The sequence below is a fragment of the Aquarana catesbeiana genome, linkage group LG02 (genome assembly GCF_042186555.1).
Source record: "Aquarana catesbeiana isolate 2022-GZ linkage group LG02, ASM4218655v1, whole genome shotgun sequence".
NCBI lineage: Eukaryota > Metazoa > Chordata > Amphibia > Anura > Ranidae > Aquarana > Aquarana catesbeiana.
This window is the reverse complement of record NC_133325.1, coordinates 607039313-607051564: the sequence shown is the minus strand read 5'-3', so window position 1 is coordinate 607051564 and position 12252 is coordinate 607039313. Positions and strand designations below refer to the sequence as shown.

Genomic DNA, 12252 nt, shown 5'->3' with positions numbered 1-12252 from the left:
TCTGAATAACTAAACCCTGTGTTACTTATTGAACTTCAAGATACAGATTTTTATGGTATGTTTGATTTGATAAAAATGAGAAAAGAAACATGGAGTTACACAGTTACACATACTTGCTTGAAATCATAAATATCAAATATTTATGAGTGATAGTTCATAATAAAAAATAATGAAAACATATACAAAAATTGTAGGCGCCATTTTCCTTAACTTTTACAATTCTCATTTATTGCATAGCAAGTATTATGTTGGATTACGCATGCCTTTGCTTATAGTGCCACGGTTCTGTTGACTGGCTGTAAGGAGAGGCAGTACTATGACATCTGTAGCTTGTTTGGATCTTAGGCAGCCTAACCATCCTGTAGAAGAACACAGACATAGGTATAAATGTGCCCAAATCTGCTGTAACGTAACATAAAGTAATGCTGCTGCATCTTAGGGCCAGGCCTGCGTTTAAGGTTAAACTGGAGGTCTGGAGGATAAAAATAACCTGTTGCACTTGATATTTAACATTACGTATCTGAGAGATAACATCTGATGCTAATTACTGCAGTGCCAATATAACTTTTTTTTCCTTGGTCTTTCAATGAATCAACAAAATGTTTATAGGCTAGAGTGTATGCAATTAATTAAACATCAAAAGCTGTATATTAACAAAATAAAACCATATTATATATACACTGACAGTACAGCACAATCTGAAGAATGCATTGTTTATATTAGGCTGTTTAATAAGGTAAATGCTTTTTGATTGTAGAAGCCAATATGGTTAATACCGGAGAGATAAATGGTTCCAGCAACCTGATGGATTTCCTTGATGAGCCAGTTCCAGATGTTGGGACATATGAGGACTTCCATACTATTGACTGGTTAAGGGAGAAGTCACGGGACACAGACAGGCATAGAAAAGTAAGAGAACCAATTCTTAATATCTGACTTGTATGGCTCTGCACTGAAAGCTGATAATCACACTACACCATCACAAGAGCAATCAAATTAGACAGAAGGATCATAGTAAAAGAAATTTACCAGTTGATAATCGAATTCATTGTAATGTTGAGCTTAAGAAAATTTGTACTATAGGTGGACCCATTATTAGCAAACTAGACAATTTAAGATGTATTTATGTAATCATTTTATGATACCCAATCTTAGCCATAGGTTGGGATTAGAAGTCTATTGTAATACTCTGTATCAAATCTGGCAATATGCATACATCACTATTCACTAAATATTTAAATTCCTCTATAGTACATTTTCAACACTCAAGTTTCAAGACACTCGAGAAAAAAAATATTGTGGCCCCCTATATAGGCTCTATCTGTACATCTATACGTATGTATGTATAACAGCCTTATGCCCCGTGCACACGATCGGACTTTCCGACAACAAAACCATGGATTTTTGTTCGAAGGATGTTGGCTCCAACTTGTCTTGCATACACACGGTCACACAAATGTTGGCCAACAATTACGAACGTGGGAATGTGGTGACGTACAAGACGTACGACGAGCTGAGAAAAAGGAAGTTCAATAGCTCCTTCTGCGTGATTCCGAGTATGCGTCAACTTTTGTGCGTCAGACTTGTGTACACACGATCGGAAATTCCGACAACAAAGTTTTGTTGGCGGAAAATTTGAGAACCTGCTAGCCAACATTTGTTGGCGGAATGTCAGACAACAAATGTTCGATGGAGCATACACACGGTTGAAATTTCAGCCAACAAGCTCACATCCAACATTTGTTGCCGGAAAATCTGATCATGTGTACGGGGCATAAGTGTTTTAAGTCGCTGCAATCTTCACAGTGTATGTACCCAATATTATCCAAAGGTTAAGATACGGTGTGTAAAATCTGTCAATGTTCATATATCACTAAATATTAAAATTCCTGTATAGTGCACTTTCAAGACACTAAAAAAAGTATTGTGGCCCCCTATATAGGCTCTATCCATACATCTACACATGTGTATGTATAACAGTCTAAGCAATGCAAATTACTGCAATCTTTACAGTGTATACAGTGGCTTGAAAAAGTATTCACACCCCTTAAAATTTTCCACATTTTGTCATGTTACAACCAAAAACGTAAATGTGTTTTATTGGGATTTTATGTGATAGACCAACACAAAGTGGCACATAATTGTGAAGTGGAAGGAAAATGATAAATGGTTTTCATCATTTTTTTACAAATAAATTTAAGTGTGGTGTGCATTTGTATTCACCCCCCCTGAGTCAATACTTTGTAGGACCACCTTTCCCTGCAATTACAGCTGCAAGTCTTTTTGGGTATGTCTCTACGAGCTTAGCACATCTAGAAAATGTCATTTTTAACTATTCTTCTTTGCAAAAAAGCTCAAGCTCTGTCAGATTGAATGGATAGTGTCTGTCAACAGCAATTTTCAAGTCTTGCCACAGATTCTCAATTGGATTTAGGTCAGGACTTTGACTGGGACATTCTAACACATGAATATGCTTTGCTCTAAACCATTCCATTGTAGCTCTCGCTGTATGTTTATGGTCATTGTCCTGCTGGAAGGTGAATCTCCGGCCCAGTCTCAAGTCTTTTGCAGACTCTAATGGGGCGTACACACGGGCGGACTTTCCGACCGGACTGGTCCGACGGACTTTCCGACGGACTTTTGACAGACTTCCGCCGGACTTTTTTTATGTACGGACTTGCCTACACATGACCGGACTACGGACGGACTTGCCTACACACGGCCGGACTTTCCGGCAGACTATGTCCGCCGGTCTTCCCGACGGAGTTACAACGGACTTTCCGAATGAACGGATTTGCCCACACATGAACGTGACTCGGGTACGACGGGACTAGAAAAGGAAGTCAATCTCACCGCTTTTATCGGCGAGATTGACACCCGTCGCGGGGGGATACCAGGCCCTTAGGTCTGGTATGGATTTTAAGGGGAACCCCCTATGCAGAAAAAACGGTGTGGGGTCCCCCCCAAAATCCATACCAGACCCCTATCCGAGCACGCAGCCCTGCCGGTCAGAAAAGGGGGTGGGGACGAGCGGGCGCCCCCCCTCCTGAACTGTACCAGGCCGCATGCCCTCAACATGGGGGGGTGGGTGCTTTGGAGGAGGGGGGCGCTCTGCGGCCCCCCCACCCCAAGCACCTTGTCCCCATGTTGATGAGGACAAGGGCCTCATCCCGTCAACCCTGGCCATTGGTTGTCGGGGTCTTCGGGCGGGGGGCTTATCGAAATCTGGGAGCCCCCTTTAATAAGGGGGCCCCCAGATCCTGGACCCCCACCCTATGTGAATGAGTATAGGGTACATCGTACCCCTACCCATTCACCTAGGGAAAAAGTGTCAATAAAGGGCTACTTTGTCTGGAGTATCATGTTCTTTTTCACTTTTCCCCATACCTAAACATTTCTTCATCTCATGAAGTGAAGAACTCTTTACTCAGTTATTAATAATCTGTGGCTGCAGAGACAAGATTTTAATATCCAGGTCAAAGCTCACTATAGAACTCCTACAGGCTCTCAGTTAGGGGTTGATTTACTAAAACTGGAGAGTGCAAAATATGATGCAGATGTGCATAGTAGCCAATCACTACACAGTTTTTTAAAGTAATTTATTAGACAGCTCCGGGGGTCTTCTTCCAACTTCACCGCTCTCTCTGGCCTCTTCTCCCGGTGTCCCGTTCTTCTCCCGCTCTCTGGCCTCTTCTCCTGGTGTTCAACCTCTTCTCCTGGTGTCCGGTTCTTCTGCCGGCTCCTCCGCTATCTTCTGCCGCACTTTTGCTAGTGGTGGCCTGGACTTCTGCGTCGTCTTCTTCCCTCTTCTCTTCTTCCGATGTTGACACAACACTCTCTCCCGCTGTAATGGTGTGTGAGCGCTCCACCATGACTTATATAGGCGGTGACCCCGCCCCCTTTTGATGTCACAGTCCCTGGGCATGCTGGGACTGTGACGTCATAAGGGGGTGTGGTCACTGGGTGATGTTAAGCACGCCCCCTTATGACGTCACAGTCCCAGCATGCCCAGGGACTGTGACGTCATAAGGGGCGGGGTCACCACCTATATAAGTCATTTCAGGGCGCTCACACACTATTACAGCGGGAGAGAGTGTCGTGTTAACATCGGAAAAAGAGAAGAGGGAAGAAGACGATGCAGAAGTCTGGGCCACCGCTAGCAAAAGAGCGGCAGAAGATGGCGGAGAAGCTGGCAGAAGAACCGGACAGCGGGAGAAGAGGTTGAACAACGGGAGAAGAGGCCCGGAGAGCCGGAGAAGAACCGGACACTGGGAGAAGAGGCCGGAGAGAGCGTCAAAGTCGGAAGAAGACCCCCGGAGCTGTCTAATAAATTACTTTAAAAACCTGTGTAGTGTGTTTTTTTATTGACACTTTTTCCCTAGGTGAATGGGTAGGGGTACGATGTACCCCATATTCATTCACATAGGGTGGGGGGGCCGGGATCTGGGAGCCCCCTTATTAAAGGGGGCTCCCGGATTCCAATAAGCCCCACGCCCACAGACCCCGACAACCAATGGCCAGGGTTGTCGGGAAGAGACCCTTGTCCTCATCAACCCCATCCCCCAAAGCACCCACCCCCCCATGTTGAGGGCACGCGGCCTGGTACGGTTCAGGAGGGGGGCGCTCGCTCGTCCCCACCCCCTTTCCTGACCGGCCGGGCTGCGTGCTCAGATAGGGGTCTGGTATGGATTTTGGGGGGGGGCCCACGACGTTTTTTCGGCGTAGGGGGCTCCCCTTAAAATCCATACCAGACCTAAGGACCATCATCGCAGCGAGCGCGAGATATAGTACCCTGCCCTTGCTTCGTATTTGGTCTGTCGGACCAACATACAGACGAACAGGCTTTCCGTTAGGAACTGAGTCCGTTGGAGTTACGACATAAAGATTTGAAGCAGGTTTCAAATCTAAAGTCCATCGGATTTTCGACCGGAATGGTCCGTCGGAAGTCTGATGCAGCCCACACACGGTCGGATTGTCCGCCGGATTCGGTCCGTCGGACCAGTCCGGTCGGAAAGTCCACTCGTGTGTACGCTGCATAACAGGTTTTCTTTTAGGATTGCCCTGTACTTGGCTCCATCCATCTTCCCATCAACTCTGACCAGCTTCCCTGTCCCTGCTGAAGAAAAGAATCCCCACAACATGATGCTGCCACCACCATTTTTCACGGTGGGGATGATGTGTTCATGGTGGCACCTTTTTCCACATACTTGCTGTGTCACCCACATGGCTTCTCGCAAACTGCAAACAGGACTTCTTATGGTTTTCTTTCAACAATGGCTTTCTTCTTGCCACACTTCCATAAAGGCCATATTTGTAGAGTGCACGACTAATAGCTGTCCTGTGGACAGATTCTCCCACCTGTGCTGTGGATCTCTGCAACTTCTCCAGAGTTACCATGGGCCTCTTGGCTGCTTCTCTGATTAATGTTCTCCTTGCCCGGCCTGTCAGTTTAGGTGGACGGCCATGCCTTGGTAGGTTTGCAGTTGTGCCACACTCTTTCCATTTTCCGATAATGGTTTGAACAGTGCTCCGTTGGATGTTCAAAGCTTGGGATATTTTTTTATAACCTAACCCTGCTTTAAACTTCTCCAAAATTTTATCCCTGACCTATCCGGTGTGTTCCTTGGCCTTCATGATTCCGTTTGTTCACTAAGGTTCTGTAACAAACCTCTGAAGGCTTCACAGAACAGCTGTATTTAAACTGGTTGTATTTAAACTGGCTGTATTTAAACTGAGATTAAATTACACACAGGTGGACTCTATTTACTAATTAGGTGACTTCTGAAGGCAATTGGTTCCACCAGATTTTAGTTAGGGGTATTAGAGTAAAGGGGCTGAATACAAATGCGTGCCACACTTTTCAGATATTTATTTGTAAAAAAATTTTTAAACCATTTATAATTTTCCTTCCAGTTCACAATCATGTGCCACTTTGTGTTGGTCTATCACATAAAATCCCAATAAAATACATTTACATTTTTGGTTGTAACATAACAAAATGTGGAATACTGTATTTAAATGGGTATGAATATTTTTTCAAGGCACTGTATAAACAATTAAAGTGTTACTAAACCCACAACAGTAAAGTCATTCTGCATATGCAGTTAAGCATGCTTGTTATACTCTCTGTGGAAACTAAGGGGTTAATCCTCTGCATTGTGTAAAAAGGCTGTTTGATCCTGTCTTCTCTGATCCTCCCCTCCTTCCAAGGTCCACTTATAATTTCCTGATAACACAGAGCCTGTGGAATCAGGCTGCACATGCTCAGTTTGGTGTGTATTGCTAGAGAGGGCACTGTCCAGAGTCAGGGGTCTTGCAGTCTCATAGGGCAGTCAGAAAACTCCTCCTAAAAGCTTTAATCAGTGCTGGGCTGGACACTGATAAAAGTCACAAGACTGCTCTAACTGTTGATGAGAAAAGGTATGTAGCAGTTTATAGTTACTAAAATAATTGCATTTCCATGTTCTGTGTACTGTGGGAGACCAGATATAATGAATGCAGGGTCCTGGGTTTAGCAACACTTTCATTTTTCTTATTGGCCTGGGTGTGGTAAAAAGTGTTTTGCTATTTATCTTTTTGATGAGAGAAAAAAAAAAAACCTTTTGGTCCTGCCAGTGTTATCAGTCCTTCCCAGTTCTCTCTGTGAACTACAAAACATCTCCTCCTGTGATTCTGAGATGAAGAAAGGGGGAGGTGTTTTCACACTTTTTGTCCTAGGGTGACAACGCTGCTTCCCCATATATACAGTACACTTAGTGAGTCTTGCCACTCCAGGACTAGAAGTGTGTTATTGGCAGGACCACCAGGTGAAAATGAGGAAGAAAAAAGCATGGAAAAAAGAAAACCGAAACAGCCACCACATCTAAGGACTGGTAAGCTACAAAACAATTTTTTTTCTCTTTGGTTTAGAAACACTTTACATATTTAAACAATGACACAAGGGGGTTAGATTGCTGCCCTATGCATAATGGGCTGGGTATAGACACCTTATCTTATGTATTTAGGAGAAACATCTGGTGTTGGCCTTATCCTGGGGAAACGATAGCAACTGTTGAGGAAATGAATTCCAAATGATCAGTATTTTGGTCCAAGTTTGATTGGCTGAGGAGGCTACAGTTTGTTGGTGGAAATTTGAGTAATAACAGGATTGCATTTTCACTGTTTTGTTTATTAATAATAATTACTTTTTTTTTAGATCACACACAAAAGCAAGGAGTCTGTATGGGAATTCATCAAAGGACTTCTGGATGCTTGGTCAGGATGGGTTGTCATGCTCAAAATTGGACTCTTAGCAGGTAAGGTCAATGTTTATTGTATTGCATCTCACTGCTTGGAGATACAGATGGAGTTCATATAGCAAAATAATATCTTTACACTCCTGGGGTGGGGTGTGATGATGTCTTTGTCTATTATGGATGATATCTTTATCTATTATAGTATAATTCTGGTTGGAGGAATAAGGATAGTGACAGAATGGTGCTATATGTTTACCTAAAGGCTAAATATAATACGACTTTTGAGAACAGTTTAATGAATATTGCAGCATATAATATGTATTAAATTAAAGACTTTGTTTTTAAAAATGCTTGCTGACTGCCATTAATGTTGCTACATACCTGGGGGTCCCAATACTAATTGTGGACCTAACACACACACACACACACACACACACACACACACACACACACACACACACACACACACTATGTAAGCAATAAAATTCAGAACAATAACACTAACATAAACTTCCTCTAGATGTCACTGTTTCTCTTATTATTAGCACAAATGACACATTTCTCTGTCTTCAATAATGTCTAGGGCATTCTTTCTCAATATTTCTAACATGGAGGAACCCTTGATATAACTTTTAGGTCTCAAGGAAACCCTGTTGTTAATGGATTTATCTACAGCTCAGGGTAAATTAAGTTGAGGTATAAGATTAAATAAAAGAGCAAAAGATGTGGTTTGGTTAGTGTATTTGACACCTAGGGCTGCTCTATACAACAAAATAATTTTTGGTATTAAAGTATAACTAAAGCCAAAACTTTTTTATTCGTTTTGGATGAAGTGGAAAGGGATTAGAACACTTGTCAGATTTAACGCTATCTCTGCCCCCATTAGGGAAATTTACTCTCTCTATTTGTCCTGTTTACCATTATCATTGAAAGTGAACGTAAAAAGAAAATCCCAAATTTATGGTTATGTCTCCAGAAATGTAATACAGGAGAAATCTTCCAATTTGGACACTGGTTCTGGTGGCCTTGGGGTCCCCAAGAGATTCCCTTAATTTGCAGGGATTTCCTCTCACTTCCTGCTTTGGCTATGGGATGGGAAGTGAACGTAAATCTCCCCAATGGGGCAAAGATAGACAAAAAAAGCCAACATAGGTTATAACCCTCCCTTACTCGATCCAAAATAATGAAATCATGTCCAGAAAAGAAATGCAGAGAGTAAAAATTGTAGGGTTCACTTGCATTGGTGGTTAATAGAGAATTGGCACCATATATTGGTGATCAGTGAAAACAACCCCCATACATTTCTGGACAGTTGGAGAATGATCCCCTTACATTATTGGACAGTGGGAGAGAGACCACCTTTGCTTTTTAATTGTTGGCCACCCTGCACAGTCCAGGATGGTCAGTAGAGAGAAATGCTCTCTTATACTGGAGGTCAGTGGATAGAAGGGCCAATTACACTAGTGGTCAATGGGAAGAACGATACTGCCTCCTTACACTGGGGGCAACAGGAGGAAGAACCCTAATAAACTGGTGGTTAGTGGAAAGAATGCTCCGCTTACAGATATCTAAAACCATAATTGCTGTAAATGGTCACTTACTGGAGAGGCAGAAATTGCTCAGTGCTTGATGACCCTCTAGCAACCTGTAGAGGACCCCTGGTTGAGAAGGGCTAGCCTATATGCTAAATTCACTGAGCATCGGTTGCGTTGCTGAAAGTAATGATTGTTGCACAATCATTTTAGTTTAATGAACTGATAAATGGTATTTGAACATAAAACTAAAGATGTAAGGATCCATCACTGAAGCACAAAAAATATTTATTTTTTAGTTGTCCTGAATTGGGTTGATATGCTGAAGCTGATATTTTCCAAGTAAAGTCGATAGCCTAAAAAATTGAAAATGATTGATAATCCATTTATCTGTGTCCCATATGGCCCAAAGACATGTTTATGATTGGGTTTTGCAAGATTTATTTATTTATTTATTACAGGTACTTATACAGCGCTGTCAGTTTTATAGTCGATCCAACACTGCCACTGCTTATTTTTCACATCCTGTTTACAAAACAACAGTGTGCATTGTGGATTACTATATAGAATTATGCTGTTCCTTAAACCCTAAGGCTGGGTTCATACTGACACAGCCGTGGGTCCCAGCAAGGGGTCTGGTGTGTCCCTGTACACTGATTCAGGTGCGAATCAGGTCTGAATTTTTGCCTGAATTCGCACTTGAAACGGAGCCAAAGACGCACAGGACCCTTTTCCAAAGCGGACCACGGATGCCCGGAGCTGTGTGAACCGGCTCAATAGAACACTTTTTTAGATTTACATGGTGAAGATAATAGTGAAACCAGCACAACATCACTTCAAAAGTACGAAATGTGATTACGTTATTATTCCATGACCTACCTAACATATGTCCATCCTCCAACCAATGGCGTCCCTAGGGGGGGCAGAAGGGGCACTGACCCCCCCCCCCCAACATTATGCTGTGCCCCACCATGTGCCCCCCCAATTTAATTTTTAATTTTTTTTTTTACAAAAAGGCAATGTCTTTTTGTTTGCATTCGTGGCGGATGCGCCGCATCTTACTCGGGCTGCCGCTGGAGTAACACAGTCTCTATTGAGAGGGAGAGCATCCCCAGTCAGCTCTCCTGCGGGTGATTCCTCCCCCCTCCCTCTGCTCACTGACACTGCATAATGCGAGCGCTCACACAACCACAGCTAACCGATCTGCTCCTTCCCCTGCATCCTCATTGGCAGGGAGAAGAGAGAGTTGCAGGAAGGACTCCACCAGGACTCTCAGTTACTGAAAAAACAGACTAATTTCTCCCGTCCTTAGGACAGGAGAACCAGCCTGTAAATTCCAAGAGATGCCAGACCAGCGCTGTCAATAGCAGGGGCAGGACAGCAAGAGGAGGCTGGGGAACCCTACAGTGGCAGAACACCAGGGCCCGGTGGCAAGACAACCTTTGCAACCCTGATAGTTCTCCCATTGCTTTGGACCCTTATATTTTCTTGGTATGCTGGTGACATATATCTCTTGTTTTCTGCTATCCTGGGAGCCCTAATACAGTAGGAAGGGAGTTCACTGCAGAACATGTGAAAGGGCCCGTTGTGGGAAAGGGCCCCAGGATATATATATATATATATACATATTTATATATATATATATATATATATATATATATATATATGTATATATATATATATATTTATATATATATATATCCCCCGCTAAATATGAAAGCTGGAGATGCCACTGCCTCCAATTGCTGCATATAAGCAGTTGATAGTTCATACGGGTTTCAATGATCTGCAGCTGAATAGACAAAAGTGCTTTTAACTTTTCAGTTTAAACGTTTTTAATTAAAATGTTTTTTTTTTTTTTTTTTATTAAACGGAACATTCTTGTTTCAATCATTTTTAAATAACTACTTTTTAATGACAGATCTTGCAAAGTTAATAGGAATCTAAAACTTTTAAAAATGTTGGAAGCTACTAATTGTCAACTCCTCCTACCACAATGACAATCTTTGAGAGTTAGCTGTAATAAAAGCTCTGTTATTATGCAGTCCTTACAGTTCCAAAGAACCATTTACACTGGCAATCCTGCATTTAGTTTTTCTAACCTCTTCAGATATGGGCCATTGCCAAATGACGGCAACAGCGCGGATCTAAATTGCCGGGACTGCGTCTATTGACGTCGTCCTGTGCACGAGCGGCCTGCGCGCCCCCTGCAGGAAGCGCGCGGTGCGCTCGGTGATCAGCGAGTCTATGAGACTCACCTGATCACAGATCAGAGTAAGGGGTCGGTCCCGACCCCTTACCACATGATCAGCTGTCAGCCAATGACAGCTGATCATGTGATGTAAACAGAGCCAGTAATCGGCTATTTTTCCTCCTCGCGCTGACAGCGTGAGGAGGAAAAAAAAACCTGATCACCGGCAGCCGTGATCGGGACATCAGTCCCGATCATGGGGATCATCTGTCACAAAGCAATAGGCAGCAGTGACGCTTACCAGTGCCCACCAGCGTCACCCATCAGTGCCCACAGTACCATCAATTAGTGCCATCCATCAGTGCCCACAGTGCCATTCATCAGTGCCCACAGTGCCACCCATCAGTGCCCACAGTGCCACCCATCAGTGCCACCCATCAGCGCCCACAACAGTGCTGCACATCAGTGCCACCTATCAGTGCCCATCAGTATCAACTACCAGTGCCCATAAGTGCCCATCAGTGCCGCCCATCACTGCCCATCAGTGCCACCCATCAGTGCCCCCCATCAGTGCCGCCCATCAGTGCCCCCATCAGTGGTACCTATTAGTGCCCATCAGTCCCACCTATCCGTGCCACCCATCCGTGCCACCCATCAGTGCCACCCAGTGCCACCCATCAGCGCCCATCAGTGGCCATCAGTGCCGCCTTATCTGTGCCCATCAGTACTGCCTTATCTGTCCCCATCAGTGCTGCCTTAACTGTGCCTATCAGTGCCAACTTAACTGTGCCTATCAGTGCCGCTTTAACTGTGCCTATCAGTGCCGCCTTATCTGTGCCTATCCGTGCCCATCAGTGCAGCCTATCAGTGCCAACCAGTGCCGCCTCATCAGCGCATATCAATGAAGGAGAAAAATGACCTGTTTGCAAAATTATAGACGGCTTAATTTTCAGCTGTTCAGCCCACAAGAGTCAGAGAGAATACTCATATCGCTCAATTCCCCAATCCACTGCCAGCACCAATGGGCAGTTGCAGCATCAATGGCTGCTGGCGCTGCCGAACAGTGACTGCATTAGCTGAACATTTCTGTTTGTGTAAATGGGTAAGGAAGGGGAAGATAAGCATTCAGATGTTCTTATCTTGGTGGGATTATTACTTTCAGGTCAGGTTTTCGAATATACCCAGTGGTCAGTTCACTTAGACGACGGCTGGTTACTGGGGTCACCAAGCCTACTGAAGAAATGAGAATGTCCCCTGTTCTAGCTTATGATCACATGAGAAGCCTACCCCATGG

The 12252-nt window shown here is 43.8% G+C and overlaps 1 protein-coding gene across 5 annotated transcripts in view; it reads left to right on the top strand.

Moving 5' to 3' along the window:
- Positions 1-12252, top strand: part of CLCN4 (chloride voltage-gated channel 4) — a 124682-nt gene that overhangs the window by 29652 nt on the left and 82778 nt on the right. For all 5 annotated transcript variants that reach the window (XR_012241739.1, XR_012241738.1, XR_012241740.1 and 2 more), the window contains 2 exons: positions 758-909; positions 7196-7295. Coding sequence is in view for 1 of the 5 variants with exons in the window: in XM_073616353.1 (XP_073472454.1) it covers positions 758-909; positions 7196-7295 (252 nt within the window). In the remaining 4 variants the exon portion in view is untranslated. The remainder of the gene's footprint in view (positions 1-757; positions 910-7195; positions 7296-12252) is intronic.